The sequence below is a fragment of the Anoplophora glabripennis genome, unplaced genomic scaffold (assembly GCF_000390285.2).
Source record: "Anoplophora glabripennis isolate ALB-LARVAE unplaced genomic scaffold, Agla_2.0 scaffold1021, whole genome shotgun sequence".
Classification (NCBI taxonomy): Eukaryota; Metazoa; Arthropoda; class Insecta; order Coleoptera; family Cerambycidae; genus Anoplophora; species Anoplophora glabripennis.
Genome location: NW_019417106.1, coordinates 1 through 17,483, shown reverse-complemented (window position 1 = coordinate 17,483; position 17,483 = coordinate 1). Strand labels below are relative to the sequence as shown.

General features: G+C 30.8%; 1 protein-coding gene across 1 annotated transcript; it reads right to left on the bottom strand.

Moving 5' to 3' along the window:
• Positions 1-401: 401 nt before the first annotated feature.
• Positions 402-16,237, bottom strand: LOC108914751 (lysosome-associated membrane glycoprotein 1-like). The gene is made up of 5 exons (XM_018720627.1): positions 15,979-16,237; positions 12,824-13,384; positions 11,908-12,099; positions 7,922-8,060; positions 402-1,336 (listed from the first exon to the last, which is right to left on the bottom strand). The coding sequence occupies exons 1-5, from the start codon at positions 16,037-16,039 to the stop codon at positions 1,273-1,275; spliced, it is 1,017 nt and encodes a 338-aa protein (XP_018576143.1). The 5' UTR covers positions 16,040-16,237; the 3' UTR covers positions 402-1,272.
• Between the last annotated feature and the right edge of the window lie 1,246 nt (positions 16,238-17,483).

Below are 17,483 nucleotides of genomic sequence, written 5' to 3'. Positions count from 1 at the left end.
ATCCCAAATCATTGAGGCCAATTTCTAGCCATGGAATAATGGCGCGGCGCGCTTATTGGAACGCAAAAAGCTAATCTGAAATGTTCTGAAGTGCTTCCAAAGTACAATTTTTGTCAATTGGAAAGCAGCTAATACTACTAATCGTATTTTTCGCGCTGTTTTTTTAAACGAGGTTCATTTGTCGTAAATTTGTAAAGTTCTGTTACCGAATGTTGTTCTGATCGGCGAATTTTAATAAAATACGTGTATTTTTACTATTCTGTTTACGAGTACGAGTCTATTTTAATAATTTCCGATAATATGATTTTTAAAACGGTTAATGTAAGTTATGAACTAATTAGAATAATCTTGTTTTTTTTCCAAGGAAAGTGAAATTACAACAAGTATTAACTTTGTCATATATTTAAAGTCAACTTAGACTAAAAATAACACACTGGTATCTAAAAAATGCTTAAAATTAAACATAAATCATAATAAAGTTTGATAAATGCATTTACGTTTTACTAAATGAGTGGACAGTAAAACGCACAATACATTTACCGATGACTAGATCCTATTTGAAAGCGTTAGGAGTTAATTTCTAATATCACAATACGTTTCAGTAGGATCCTTACGACAAATATTCAGAAGAATAATTTATCGAATCCATAATATTCGTTAGCTTTGGTAACGTGTGAGTTTTCCAACTACTCATGCAGTACATTTTTATAAATACCAGAAATAAGTTTACAACCTTTACAGATACAATAACTTTTAAGTGCACTTGTGTTAACACAATACATAATAACATTAAAAATATGTAAAAATCAGTTGAAATATTTCTTTAAGTAGGTAATATTTAATATACCTAATTAATAAAATTCTGACCTACCTAATACTGTTACAACCAGCTTATTTTTTAAAGCAAATAACGTAAAATTAAATGTTTTACCTATTAGCTATTAATAATTTTTTAACAACTATTTAGAAGTTATAATTATCTACAAGTGAGGATTATTAAGTCCAATATCATAAGTAATGATTGTGTAGTTCTAAATTAGGTACTTTGTTGAAGTATGATTTTATATGTAGTAGTAGGGAAAAATTACAAATGAAACATGAGTTGACTCCAATTTCCTCAATAAAATTTTTTTGTGTGTAAATCTGTTACTATTAAAAATTAAAATTTGTCTGTATTGAACATATAGGGCACAAAAGTTTTTTAAAAGTTCAAATTTTAGAGTACGACATATATAGAATAAAGTGTATATAGATATAATTGCGCAATGGTTATTAGTTAAAACATGACAAGTTTTTCATGGGAATGTAGTCTGCCTCTGTTCTAGTTTCTTCAAACCTAAAAGGAAAAGCTATTAGATCAGTTATTGTTGATATGGTGTAGTCAGAATGTTTGTTATTGCATTATTTTCGCTAAAACGGTATTAAAAGAGACAAAAATAAGTATATACAGACAGTATGTCCACTGTTAGAGTGGAAAAGAGGGAAATTTGATAAAAATTTTTGCTCGTCTTTAAAATGCGGTTGGCATGGAGAACTTTCATCTTGCATGTACAGGGGATTAGAAAATTAAGAAAATTTGCTTAGAATTGAAATTTATATTATAATTTCAATTTGTGTATGAATCGGCGTATTTTGATAGAAGTAAAACATTTTTATTGTTCATTTTACGAGAAAATGGCATTCTTTACTAAAATTTTTGCTTGTCTTTAAAATGCGGTTGGCATGGAGAACTGTCATCCTGCATGTGCAGGGTGATTAGAAAATCGGTAAATATAAAAATCATTAAAGAATAACATGCCTTTGTTTTAAACAATACAGAAATATATTATTAAGAAAAGTNTACTTGAAGTTTGTACTTAATATTTTCAGGGTTAAAGGTTTAATTAATTTTTTTAATCTTAGTATGCAGGACGAGGTTAGTTATTAGTCGTAGTGAATCACTTGTTCGATAGAAATAAATGTAATTAAACATATACAGTATGTTAGTGGAAAAGAGGGAAAATAGTTTTCATTTTACGAGAAAAAGGCATTCTTGATTAAAATTTTTGCTTATCTTTAAAGATATTTTAAAGACGAGCAAAAATTTTAATCAAGAATGCCTTTTCCTCGTAAAATGAACAATAAAAATTTTTTACTGTACGTTTCTATCAAAGTAGGCTGATTCACACAAATTGAAATTATAATATAAATTTTTATTCTAAGCAACTGCCCTTAATAACATATTTCTGTATTGTTAAAAACAAAGGCAGTTGATTCTTTAGCGATTTTTATATTTACCGATTTTCCGATCACATGCAAGATGAAAGTTTTCCATGCCAACCGCATTTTAAAGACAAGCAAAAATTTTTAAATGAAAAATAAAAATATTTTCTCTCTTTTCCATTGTAACGACCGTGGAACAATGTATAAGGTGCAACCTGATCAATATTCCATGTACATAGAATCACGAAATTCATGGAGATCAAAATAAGACAATTTAGCTAAACTTACCTCTATTATCCAAATTCGGTTCGTTTAGCCATTAGAGGGCACCAAAATATATTTTAGTTTCTTTTCTCTAAATAACACTAAATAATTTTGTCCAATTTAAATGGAATTTTATGCTAATATTAATGTATGCATGTCACTTCTTAACTTTGTAGCAGAAATAACTTCATACATAGAAATAGGAAACATATTAGTAAACAAATAAGCTTAATTTCTTGTGGATGAACTTATAAGTTTTTGTTTTCTCCTAATGATATGCATGGACATTTATCTAGGCTTTTATCTCTAGCGAATTCTTATATAAAAATAATGATGATCACACACATTTCGGGTTTCTCTTATTCTGCAAATTGTGACTATCAAATTCGAATGTCTCTGTAATCGTCTTCCTTGAAAAACAAACATTATATTAGATTAATTTTATGAGAAACTACTGTTCATACTTTTCAGAATAAGGATTATCTAGACGAGTGCAAATAATATTTTTCTTTTAACCAAATTGAATTTTATTATCAAATAAATCCAATTTTTGACAATAATATAATTAATTATTAAAAAAATGTTAGAAACATAAACAATTTGCTAGAGATTATAAACTGGAAAAAATCTCTATATTTAGAATAAAATGAAAAATGCAACTGTCTATAAAATAATATGACCCTATTTGTTTGATATAGGATACTTTTTTGAATTTTTGTAAATACAATTATTGCTTCTGTTCCCACATTAAAAAGTGACATCTGTGAAGCACTTACAGTTGTTCAGAAAAAACTTGTTTGATACCCTCTAATGGTTAAATGAAACAACTTTGGGTTAATTTAATTTAATTTGACCTCAAGCGATGAAAAAAAAATTACTTCAGAATGGTTCAAATATGTTGTAAATAGAGATTTTACTTTTTTTTTAATAAAAAAGGGAAGAAGTACATTTTTGTACTACTGCACTACATTGTCCATACTGTTTAAATGTTGACATCAAGTGTAAATATTTTTTAATACATTTTTCCAATAAAAACATTTCTATTAATTTTTACTCCTCTGATTAACAAATAAATGCAGCCTAATAAATATATTAGTCAATTTTTTAGAAGAAAATGGCTTTATTTTATTCAGCAACCATTAAGCACTTATATTTTTCAAGAAATATGAGGATTTATTGGCCAAATCCTGAAGTTTTCATCTATTTTGATAAAATTTAAATTTCCATAATAAGTATTGAAATAAAATTAATATAAAAAACTGAAGAGTCCGTTTTTGATTTATCATTTCCTTTATAGTGGTGGTTTTTTATTTTTAGCATGAGTTCCTTAGACATATTTTAATGAGAATACTTCTTTATCAGTAGATATTATTAATAGAGTTAATATTAACTTCCATAACAAAATTTTCAATGATTTGTCCTAATATTTGCTTTTGTTTAATGTTTATAATACTAAAGCAATAAGCTAAAAGTTCCACATTTCTCGAAAAATGTATCTTAGTATAGCTGATTAAAAATGTTTCATTTTTTCCTAAACTAAAAATCTTCTCTTAACCGCTATTCAGACAAGCAAAATTAATTTTTTTTTTTTTTCATAAAAATATTCCCTCTTTGGTGTAAATTTTAGTAAATATAGGGCTTATATCTTCACAAAAGTTTTAAAATCTACTCGGACAACTTGTACATATGAGGGTTGCCTTTTATATTTCGGGAATAGAGAACAAAAAAAGAAATTAATAATCGTATATGGTTTTATTGTTTTACAAAATATTCTCCATTAGATTAATACAATTTTGCATGTGTTTGAACCTATTTTCAAATAACTTTTCCATTTTGATTGAGGTACCCCCAAAACATGCATTTTGAATGCATCAACTGCTACTTCAGGCGTCGAAAAACGTTGATCTCATAATTCATTTTGATGTGCAGGAATAAAAGTCATTTAAGTGCCAAATCAGGGCTGTATGGTGGATGACTTATCAATTCGACTATTTCATTTCTCAAAAAATCTCTTATTCGAGTCGATTTGTGAGAGCTCGTATTGTCCTGGTTGTAAATGGTGCGTCTTCAGTGGTTGGTTTCCTTTATTTTTCCCGAAGACAATAGGCTGTGTACCATTTAAAATTGACCGTCTGACATTGCACTAACGGTACAGTTACTACATATCTGGTTTTTTTGTTGCTTAAAAGTACTTCGTGCAAGAACAATTTTTGTTGGATTTGGCCCATCTTGAAAGACCACACAATCGCTTGCTTACATTCAGGCTCATATGCATAGATTCATGATTCGTCACCTGTTGTCATGTCATAGACGTGTTTTGAAATGTAACAAAAGCGGGATGTGTGGTAGTTTGTTAGTTCTCGGAACGGATGGTCCAATTCAGAAAGTAAAATATTTCAGTCAACAATAATTATTGAAAAGTTAAGGGTTTTCAAGTAGTTTTAGCGTCGCCATAAAAGTCGTCGAGACTAGTGCCGTTTGTCACCGAGTGTAATAAATTTGCAAAGCCGTCCTTCAGAGAAGGCCCCATGAAATTTAGCAATGTTTTTGAACAAGTTCACTTTCACAGTCAGGGCCATGTTTGGGCATGTGTTAGCGACAGTTTAGTCACAGTACATTCGAAAAACGTAGGAATTCCAAGATACTTAAGTAAGTTGTTAGAATGTTGTGAGGAAAATAATAATAGATTAAAAAGCTGGTTTTTAGGCGGATTTTCCAAGCTATAAGAATAGATTATACGGAGTCACAAGAGGAAGGTGTAGGGTTACCTGTAAGCTCAGTTTCGTCTCAGAATTATCCATACAATTGTAAATTCAACCAATTAGGTACTAACATGGTACAGTAAAGCCATTTCAACCCCCAATATTCAAGGAGCCCACCAATAAGATAAGAACAGAAACTTCTGGACCCAAGAAATGGATGTGTCAAAGCGAGGTGTCGAATTCAGGAGATATCTGAAAAAAAGCCAGCTCCTCATTGGATTCCATACTGTGCAGTTTTTTTTAATTTTAGAGTCTCGGGTTAATGTAATCATGAATAGTCTTTCCAAATTTTTCCCTGAATCTCGAAACGTTGTCGCTTGTAAATGAATGTTTGTTCGAGTCGGTTGTGTTATAGTTATTTTGTTTGTTTTGTTTTTATTGTTATTGAAACCCTTCCTGGAAAGTTTTGGTATTTCTTATTTGTTCTTCCAACTTCAGTCACTATCACACAGACGAGCCGGCGAAGCAAGAAGAGCGCCAGAAGAAAGGGCCCTAATCGGCGGGGCCCAGCCAGGACGAAAGGAGGTCCCACAAAGCGCCTACACCGGCCGCATTTGCGGTCAGGGTAGACGACGGATGAGGCCCACCTACGAAGGCTGTCCAGGCCTATAGAAGATGAGGCGGGATAATACCTCTCGATCCCAAATCATTGAGGCCAATTTCTAGCCATGGGTGCGAGTATTATCTGAATTTATGTTGGACCCACTAATGCCCAAGTATGCCACAATCTTACGATAAGTCACATGATGAGCGTCAGTGAGCGAACCATGGACACGATTTTTCATCATCAAGTTGAATAAAAAAACAAGTCGCACTGCAATGTTCACGACTTAATTCCATTTTTTGGCCGAGAAAAATTTTTCAAGTCACTGTAAACAGCACAAATAGCGCCTGTGTGTCAAAACGTTCCGGGTAAGTATATCGACAAAATGGAATTTTTCAATACGGACGTTGGTTGTCAGTTGGCAGCACTAGGATCGTCCATTCCCGAAATATAAAAGGCAACCCTCGTAAAAGATTAAAATTCATTTAAAGTGGGTTTTTGAAGTTCCACAATTTGAAAATGATCACACCGTAGGCACATACAAAATTAAGCATTTAAAAAAGACAGTGCATATATTTTACTAGGCGTTATCCGTTACTAGTGGCAAACACTCCAATTAGCAAAACAGACAGGGAGGAAGAAAACACACATTTTATCCCACAATTTATTTTAAACATTTTTGCACATTTACACAGAAAATTACAGCTCTCACAGCCAATATATTTAATCTGTTAGACCGAATATTTCTAGCATAAAAATATTTCATATTTAACACAACTTTATCAAAACTAACAAAAAAGCATTTTAACATCTGTTAAAACCTAACTTAATACGATTATTGATTATCTTACGAAAGAACTACCCAATTTTTTCACACCTCCTAAAACGGCAAGTTTACAAAAAATATATTTGTTCCACACCACTTCTAGTTTGTTTCCAAAAAAAAAAATTTTTTTTTCTAATTCAAAATCTGCAAAATCTTAACGTTTTCTAACTGAAAAGTGCACCTCCATTATTGATAAAAAATACATATAACTCAATACTTATTACAAGTTTCATGATTTTTTTAAATTGTTAGTACTAATATTATTTTTTTATTGTTAGTTATTAATATCAGAAAATACAAGTAAATGAGCTTATAACTTTTATTTTCTTAGAAACCACCAATAAATAATTATGTTATTAAAAATATTTTGTGAAATGTAATTTTTTAATATTATCTTTTTGACCAGCCAAATATTTATTAAATTAAAACTTGAGCCATTACCAAGATCCATAATCTATTATACGTAATTATACAGGGTGATCTACAATTCCCTTTTTGCTTTTACTTTTCATTATTGAGGTGTTTGAATGGGACAAAATGTAGACATAAATGAAAAATTCTGCATAATCAGAATATGCATCCAGAAGAACAAATGAAATATTTTTTCCCCTAAATAGTTCCAGTTCCAGACAAACTATTATTTATGGGAATACGATGTATTCTGTAACTTACATATCAAACTAGTACTCTATTAGTGCAATGTGAAAAAGCAATTTAAAGCGACTCTTAAAAAATCATGAAACTTTTTAACCTGATTTCACGAAACATAAAATTACTTGTCAATAATAACCGAAAAACTAAACTCGTCTAAACTACCTACTCAGATTTTGATTCTTCACTATTACATTGTCGAAATTCGTACTAACTAAAATCTATCCAATTTGCTTAGGGGCTATTACATCAAAAGATAGTAGTAAAACTGTTCAAAAATAATGATTCTATCACCTAAACTAAATCTAAGATTTTTTTTTTATTTATATTAACCATGCATATTGCCAAATGGGCTGTGTAAATAAGCATACAGAACCGAGTTAAAATATATAGATTTAAAAAAATTATGTCCACCAGTTACTCTACTAAAAATACAAGATATACATGATTAACAGAAAGAATTCGAGACATTAATATTTTTCAAAACATCAGATTTTTACGAAAAGGTTAATAGGGAGCTGTTTTGGCAATCCGAAAGGACACTGAGGAAAATCGTACAAATTTTTTGTCAAGCGGGATAATAGGGGATGAAATTAACCAGAAACCAACAAAGGAAAATATTGTGTTTTGGGCTCCCTATATGTGAGCTTTGGAGTGTTTTTTTAAACTCACATTGATAGATAACCGCGAGCTTGGCAACGTCTTCTTCCAAAGAGGTAGGCTGCGAGCACCGCTACTACCAGCGCGGCCAGTACACATCCCACGACGATAGGGACCACGTCAGGGGTCACAGAACTTTCACAATCCAAAGCTGCAAATTTGAACATAATTTAAAACGATGGAAAAAATATGGCCTCGATCATATTTTAAAAAGTATACAGGGTGTAATTCTAAGTAGGCGTCAGATTTTTTTGGGCAATAGCAAATGTTCTGCACAACACAAATATACATTTTTTTTTCAATAAAATAAATGGTGTTATAATTCGTTTTTTAAACTAGTTAAATTCTTGTCTACACCATTACTATGCATCTCACATAGACGGGAGTATGTTGCTGTTTATCAGTGTCACCTGTTATTCTTTTAAAATCTAATGCACTGGCAGAGCCAAAATGTAATGGAAAATAATTTTGTATAAAAAGATTGCTTTTAAATGACTTTGTGACATGTAATTTTAAAGTCACTCACCATATTTTCTTGATGTAGATGAAGCACCCAATATTAAAAAAATTCTATTGTTTAAAAATGAATACTGTCAGCATAATTTATTAAATATTAACTATTTGCAACCCATTTTTATTTTAAAATCATTCTTTGCTGTCTGATAGATTTGAAAAATTTTGAAAACGATTTCAAATTTTGAATAAAAAGTATTTTTTACTATTTTTTTAAAGCATTGTATTTAGTATTTGAATCTCAATGTCACTGATCTCTAATATTAACATAGTTTAGGTAAATTACATATCCTCCTAATAGTCCTAATATATGACGACATATGCATATGAGACATGCATGAGACGACAAGAGAAACAAGAGTGACAAGAGGATGTTAAGTGGGCAAAAAAACAAATGGCCAATGTTAATTCGGTGTATTAAGAATGGTATTTGTCCATTTTCGATTCTCTGCTTCAGTTAGTTTTCAGTTTATCAGTTAGAAGTGATTGTACATTCTGTCAAAAAAGTATCCAAAATTTGTAATTTAAAAATGTTGGGAAAGACGTATGGTAATTCAGTTTTATTGAAAACTCAAACATACAGTGCATAGCATTCAAACATGGTCGAGAAGTGGTTGATGATTTGCCATGTGGTTATTCAACATTTTCAAGTGAAGAAATTACACAGCCACACAAAAAAAAAGTTGTCTGTACTTTTCATGGGATATATGTTATCCGTAGTATTTTTACCTCCTGATCATGAATCCGGTGTCAGAATTGAGCTGTCACATCACAGGAATTTACTAACCTCAAAAAACAGGTCAAAAATTGCAAAAATTCACAAAAAGATGATGGAAAAATACAAAATTTTTTTCTATATTCAAATGTTCATTTATATTATATGGTTAAGACCCCGCCGAACGTGAATCCGTGGTCATAATTGATGGTTCTTTTTCTAACCTCAAAAAAAAAAACGGGTCAGATATCAGGAATTTTTAAAAAATAACAGATTCGCGCCAAATTTGGTATACGGGAATTTTCGGAGTCGCTGATCACGGATCCGAGGTCAATTTTGCAAAATTCAAGATGGCGGATCCTAGATGGCCGACCAATTTTTCAATAAATAACATATTATTGCCAAATTTGGTATACGGGGTTTTTCAGGGTCGCTTATTATGTCAGAATTCGAGATCAGAATTGCGAAATTAATTTTGTAATATATTTGTTTACTTTATAACCTGGTACCCAATTATGTTTTAACCTTCTTTTCGGATATATCTTGTTCTTTGTTGCAAAAGATCTTTTCATGGGTTTTCTGCCTAATCTCAGGTAATAAAGTACATAGGTGATTAAATTTTTAAACACGAATTTTGTAAATGTGATCTCAGATTCGTAATCAGTGACCCCGAAAACCCCCGCATACCAAATTTGGTGCGAATCTGTTATTTTTTGAAAATTCCTGAATTAAGGTCAGTAATTGACCCGTTTTTTTTTTTGGTTAGAAAAAAAACCACCAATTATGACCGCGGATTCACGTTCGGCGGGATCTTAACCATATAAATGAACATTTGAATATAGAAAACTTTTTTTTGTATTTTTTCTAGCACTTCTTCGTGAATTTTTGCTATTTTTGACCAAATATATCTCACAAATCAGATTGCACCAATTTAGTTGATATTTTAGGTGTAACACGCACTGCAGCACGGTTGGTTGCAAAAGGGTGAATTCCCTTCAAAAAGAGCATCCCTAACATGTTACTTAAGACGTGTTTGAACAAACTAATTCGGGTTCTACATTTATGGAACACATCGTAATGGAAGATGAGACATGGGTCAGGAGTATGACATGCAAGTCGGCCAACAAGCTTCCGAATGGCACTTTTCTAATGAGCCAAAACCAAAAGAATCACCTTAAAGTCGATCAAAAATTAAAGTCATTATGAGGCATTTGAGAGTATCCACATAAAAAAAAAACAGATTTATGGAACAATTCTTGGATTTTGTTGTACCACGATAATACAGCATCACATAAAGCGATAATTGCAAATAAATTTTTGTCCAAAAACTCGATCAATGTCATTGAGCAGCTACCGCTGACTTTTTTTCTATTTCTCAAACTCAAATTACCACTTTGTTAAACACGTTTCCAGTCAATGGAAGACACAAAACAAAAATCGCTGAAGGAGTTGAAGTCCATACGGGAATATGCTTTTAAAAGGTGCTTTGACGAATGGGTTGTTCGTTGGAAAAAGTGTATTGCTTCAAATGGGGCCTATTTTGAAGGAGACAAAATAAATTTTGAGATCGATTGAATATATTCTGTTTTATGAACAGAGTGTACAATAGTAACCGAACCGATTTTCCGTGTTAAGTTTTAGTTTTTACTGTTGTGTTTTATTAAGTTTAACTTTATAGTAAAATTTAAAGTGGCATTCTGTGAAGTGTCTCCTGCAATGTAAGTGAATAAGCATATAAAGTTGTTTATTTCAGTGTTTAGCGGTACTAAGAATAATGGCTGGCTCCCCTCAAACATTTTTCTAGCGCAACTAACTGTAATGCTGTAGATTTCTTTTTTATCTGTTGCTTATTGGAGAACATGCTTCATTAGCACACTAATTAAGCTCATTATACAAAAGGCAAAAGCAAAGTAAGATGTGGAGATGGACTTGTGGTTCTAGAAGAGAATTTTTTTTAATGTAAATTCTTACAGTAAAGTGCGCTGCTGTATGTTTACTTGACATGTATTTTCTGTTAGAGACGGTGGCCACAAAAGGACAAAAAATTGTAAACGTATAATCTGTGGATAAGTTGGTGGCCCACTGGTTTAAGGCGTCAGGACCTGAATCGATGAATGCCATTGTTGCGGGTTCAATCCCCTGGCTGTAAGAGGATAGATTAACTATATTTGTAGAGGGGAATTAGGCATCCTCCCTGCGGGTATCGTAGTGTGGAGGAACATTGGATCAATGCAAGATACTGATACTAGTAGATGTTTGATCATCCCGTAATTAATGAAATTTTCTAGGTTTCCATCACTCCCGAGTGGTAGTTAGTGTTTACCTATGTAAGTTGTTCCTAGGCGCAAATGCGTCCCACTGAATAATAATATGCCGTACCCTTTCCCACACAAGTCTCTGACTTCTGGGCTAATCAATGGGATTATAATTATTATATTCATTTTATTATTTATTAGTACTAGAAAGAGGCATAAGTGACAAAATAATGTCTTATACGTTTTGAAATATTTTGAAAATTAATTTAAACATGATTCAGTCAGCTACTTGGTTTTCAGTATTACTGTGATTTTGTTTTTAAATACATTTATTGGTTAGTTATTAACTATAAAATATCAAAATATTGCATGAAAATTATGAAAATGGTTTTAAAAATATTCAATTTTCACGATACAATTTAGGAAAACTTGTTTTTAGAGGTAAAAGTCCATATAAATGTTACACCCTGAATTTGATTCGTTTAGAATAAATGTAATAACATTTTTGGTACTACCTGAGTCAAATTTGTGTTCTGTTGAGTTGCGGAATGCTTGGTACTGAAGGTGGCTCACATGAAGATATGCAACGGTGACATTTGAATTTTCTTCTGTCAAATTCAATGTTTGTTGATGGGCACATTTGTAAGAATTTTCCAGAGGTGTTGAAAATTCCGTTTTCTGGTGGAACAACTTGTACACTTTGGGGACTGAAATAATCAAAAATTACTGAAATACCTACTGCTAAGTAGCCATTTCATATTTATCTTATTATTTTAAACTTTTTATATTTATGTGCCATTTTTATATACCTATTCCTTGAAGGAAATCTTTTAATACTCATTATTTTCAGCTGAAAATCCTATTAATTTTTTGGATGTTAATTTGTCAAAAGTTTTAAATACATATTTTGCATTCTTATATTTGAGATGCTCTATATCAAATTCTATAAGAATCCATTTTTAAATTTTAGATACAAATTAGAAAGTCTAACAGGTTTCTGGCAAGTGTAATTATGTATAAATTTGTAAATAGTTAAATTATTGATTAGTTTTCATTGCATGCAGACCATTATAAAAAAATTTGAAATGCATTAAAAACAGATATATTGTTATATTTAATAATCATCATCATTCAATAACATATGAAATCATTTCTGATAACACAAAAGTATAATAAAATAAATTGATATAATTAAATGAGCAATATGATATTTTATCAAACTTTTAGAACAAATGCGTTGAAACATTCAAAACAGATTCTGATTAGTCATGAAATTAGATATAAAATTTCTAGAATAAAGAGATGATAAGACACAAAACATTAAAAAATTGTATGTCTAAAATAATCATTAAACAAAAATAGAACAAATGAAATTCCATAACAAAATTTTCCAGTACCTATCTTTATATGATTATAGAATGTTGTACTTACCTGAATTTATTGAAACATTGAGAGTAGAAACGATGCGGTTCAGATCAAATTTATTTGAGTTGTTTTTTTCAAAATCTAATTCTAATGAATTGTTCTGACCCCACGAAACTGTCAGTGTCTGCACATCCTTTCCCTCACAGGAGCCGCTGGCAGTCGCATCAACAGGTACATTGACTTTTGTTTTGTTTGAATCCAGGATTTCGAACTGCGTGGCCACAAATAAGATAATGCAGCTTCGGTTGCTATTAGCATAATTCACCGTCCAGTTAGCTACTTTTGGATCCACTGGTCCAGGAGCAGGAGTTGGTGTTGGAGTTGGTGTTGTAGGCTTAGGTGTGGTTGATGTAGGTTTAGGTGTGGTTGATGTAGGCTTAGGTGTGGTTGATGTAGGCTTAGACGTTGTTGTTGTAGAGGGTGTTGTTGGTTGTGCTGTGGTAGTTGTTTTAGGGGTTGTCGCAGAGGTTGTAGATGTTGGAGGTGGAGTTGTGGATGTCGGTGTAGAGGTAGGTTGGGGAGGTATTAATGGACTTGTATGAAGTGGCTCTGGATCAAGTTTATCCCCTACAAAAAAAAAAAAATAATACAAACAAATATTAGGAAATGAATATTTAAAAGTTAGGTTTTCACAAATTTAAGGGTCACATTTCAAGGATAGCTTCCTTGGATGAAAATACAATGGTGAATAATTTAAATGTGAACCTAAATGTTAGAAATCATATAATCTCTTTTTGAATGATAGCCAGTCACACAAGCCGTATTTTTTAAATAATTTTTTTAAATATCAACACATGTAACTGACAAGTGAGTCAAATTCAATATAATCTCAAAACTTACTATATGTATGAAAAAACTAATTATACATTTTCAGTTCAATTTACAACAAAAATTTTGCTGTCCAATTAGCTAATTGGTATATTCATTTGTTTTCGAATTACAAAGTAATTCTTGTAATAATTTCAAAGTTATAACCCTTTCTAAACGAACTTTTCGGTACCGAATTGACTAATGATATTAATTTTTTAATCAAGTTCACGATCAGGAAATTATGAAACAAACATATATATATATATATATATATTCTGTGTAATATATCATAGGTATTTCAACAAATATAGTTGGTACCTAATAACTTACTTTAATTAGTTGCTGCTGTTATGTTTTTTTGTATGAAGTAATATTTCTTTCTTTTTAATTTCCTGATGGTCATATTTAGTTACTGTAAATTGCTTTGCCAAAAAAAAACATGTGTCTAATATTCTAAAAAAAGTAAATTGTTATGGCATTTTGGATGGCTTGTTAGAAAGAATATTATCTTTGTACTTTTTCTACCTTCAACATAAAAATTGATTTAGTTTTCTGCATTAATGTGACGCTAAGCAAGTAACACTGGAAATAAAAATTTCAGGTTTTTTTCTAAGGAAGCACAGACAACATAAGGAACTGATGATTCAGCTAAAGAATAATTTATGGTTCGCTAAAGAAAATTAAAAACTGGAGTCCAATCTGGAGTTTGTTTTATTCCGTTTTTAGAAAAGTTGATGATGATTGTATTTGCAACATTTTGCTAGAACCTTTTTCCTAGTACTTTTAAAAACGAATTATTCATTTTTGTGGCAATCACATTTGTAAATATGCAGGAATGGACGACATCTCAAGAGTAGCATCAAATAAGTCAATTTACATCTTTGTTGCCTTAAAAAGTTAGGGACCTTTTTTAAAACAAGTCACATTTTAACATTATTTCATAAAATTTGATATTGGAGGGTTTTGGGATTGCTGAAGATTTTTTTTATCTAAAATATAGAAGCCACTGCAACAGTCATTTGCCCTTTTTTTATATTTTTTTATTAGTAGAAGTTTTGAAAAATGCAGACAACCGATTTATTATTAACGTTTCATTATTAAACCTCACCCTGTTATTAAATTTGTAGCTTTGTAAAGCCTTTTCTTAAATTAAATCAACTTACCTCTATTCAAAAGTCAACACCTACTTAGATAAAAAGTATATAAATGACCAATATCATTCAGTAAATCATAACAAAAAGAAGTGTAATTAGAGTAAAATACTCTCTTTAATAATGACTCAGTTGTTTGTAACTGATGGCTGCAGCACAAGATTGAAAATGATTTTTTTCTGGAACAATGCATTTAGCAGCATGCAACGAATATACTTCTTTCAACAAACACCTGCATTTTGTCAAAATTTCCAAATATAAAAAAAAACAAGACAAAGACAAAGACTTAGCGACCCCTCCGTTTTAGATAAAAAAAAATAAACCTCTGTTCATCTTTGGCTACCCCAAAAAATTAAACCAAAATTCATTGAAATATCATAATTTAGTGACAGATTATCTTAAACAAAAGAATTAAATAATTTTCAAGGTTTATAATTTTTTAAGGAAGGGTGATCCAGGAAAATGCTAAAAATTACCTATATTCTTCACAAACGTACAAGTTTTTACTAAACTATAAACAAAAAATATTATTGCATAATTAACTAAGTAGGTAACCAATAAGTTAATATCAAAATAGAATAGGTACTTGGTTTGATAAGGGAAAATGTGTGACACAAAACATAAAATTTATATTAGATTATATTTTCAATAAAACTCAATTGGAAATGCATAGATTAAAATCATTGAGAAAAAGTCATATAGTAGGTACCCAGTCAATAGGTATTTTTTTGCTATTAATAAACTCAATAGTTGATTTTGTGTATGTAGTTCCCCCTTAAGTTATAAATTTACTTCCTTATCTGTGTTGCAAACAAAGAATATTGTACACATCTTGATAAAAACGTGCACCAGTATTTATTTATGGTGAATTCTCACTTTATCTTGTTAAGTAAATACCTAGGTATTATTATGAAGTAGGTATCAATATGTATTTCTCTATAAATATCAAGGGGAGAAAAAGTAAATGGCGATGCAATAATTCCTGGAATATCTACATTTACGTAATTTAGATCTGAATTCACTAGAATCCATCTTTTTTATTATTCTCGGCATGCGGTTAATAATATCCGCATCATATTTGGTTTTATAACTGGGCAAATTAGAATAATTGGATAATAAACGTTTCTGGATCGTTTCAGAAATGATTGTTCATACACATTATTTCATATTTTTGTAAGTACTTGTAACCTAAATACATACCTGAGCCACATACACCTGCTATCACCCCACAAACCAAAAGAAATACTTTAAAATTGGCCATATTTATTAGTAGAAGTAGAAAATATTGTGTCCTCAACAAAAGCACAATTCACCAACTGTCAAATATTTCTAGCTCCTTTTCCGCATAAAAAACGTTGCGTTACAAAACTGTACAACCCAAGGACACGGAACCAATCCAATGACTACACTATACACCTATCACGTACCACACAGACAAAGACGCAACGCAATGCGAAATACTAGACTGAATTTCACTTAACAATGGTGGCATTGGTGGCACAGTTATTGCGCATGTGCGCTTTATCGAAATTTTGTTTCCTTTCCGTTGTCCACATTGTATGATTTAAATTTTTGCGCGAATTAGGATACCTACATTTCTGCTTATTTCCATTTTCGTATCTGAGATAGAGATACCTATATGTATTTATCATAAAAAATTAAAGTTGTAAATTACTTAGCTTATTTTAATAAGAATTAAAAATAATTTTCATCTGTTATAAGCAAGAGAATATACAGGGTATCCAGGAAAATGATGGACAATCTATCGCATTTGGGTAAGATTTGCAAAAATAACGATGCAAGTTTATATAATTTTGTTTTATTCTGGCTGACCCTGTAGAGAGAATTATTTGGTCTTGAAGTTGAAAGTTGATGAAAATCGATTTTTCGTTATAACTTTTTTCATTAAACTTGGTCAATTTTTTGCTAAACGCTGTGCTATTTGAAGTACGCGTATAACGATAAATTTTATTTATTTTCAACATATATAAACCTGTGATACTTCTTTTGAAATGCTTAACCCGTATTCAAGAAATTGACCATCATTTGTTGGACACTCTGTAGGTATAGTTTCCTGCTTTTTTACATATAGAAATGAGTATATTTTCATTGTATCAATTTCACCATCGGAAACCATCCCAGTTTCCTTGTTCGATAGGACGTTTATTTTATCATACACACAATACTTTGTTGCACGAAGCGACAGATAATATGAAATGCACATACAAAGAAATAGCTGTTCTGTTTATTCATTTCCTTCACTTTTTATTAAAATAAGATTTTAACTTTGCGCTTGTATTAGGGTGATACGAAAACGTACGTTTGGAAAAATAATAAAAATCTTTCTAAAGGTACAGATGTTTTATAGAAAAATGTATTTTTTCAAAAATATCAATAACATTTGTTATACACTGAAAAGTTCTCAGTTACTTCTAATATCTTTGTCATCATTTAGGTAAAAATTGTGTTTATTTTTAAGTGTACATTTTTATCCCCTTTATAACACCTACTACAGGTGTCATTTACGAGACATCTTAATATCTTTTTCGTCCTTTGATTAAAATTTGAAAAAAAAATGTGCATTTATTGACTTCTTTAAAATAAGAGGATTTTTTGAATTTGCATGACTTGTGACGCCATCATGATATCACTTGAGAATAAAATCTAACGGAATAAGATCAGGATACCCTGCTGGTTATTAACTG

Bases quoted from the DNA above. Each gene is read 5' to 3' on its own strand.
- LOC108914751 (XM_018720627.1), bottom strand. From the start codon at position 16,039: ATGGCCAATTTTAAAGTATTTCTTTTGGTTTGTGGGGTGATAGCAGGT. The intron at 12,100-12,823 runs GTAAGTACAACA...TGATTATTTCAG, and splicing joins CAATGTTTCAATAAATTCAG to TCCCCAAAGTGTACAAGTTG. The intron at 1,337-7,921 runs GTGAGTTTAAAA...TTTTCCTTTTAG, and splicing joins GCTCGCGGTTATCTATCAAT to GTTTGAAGAAACTAGAACAG.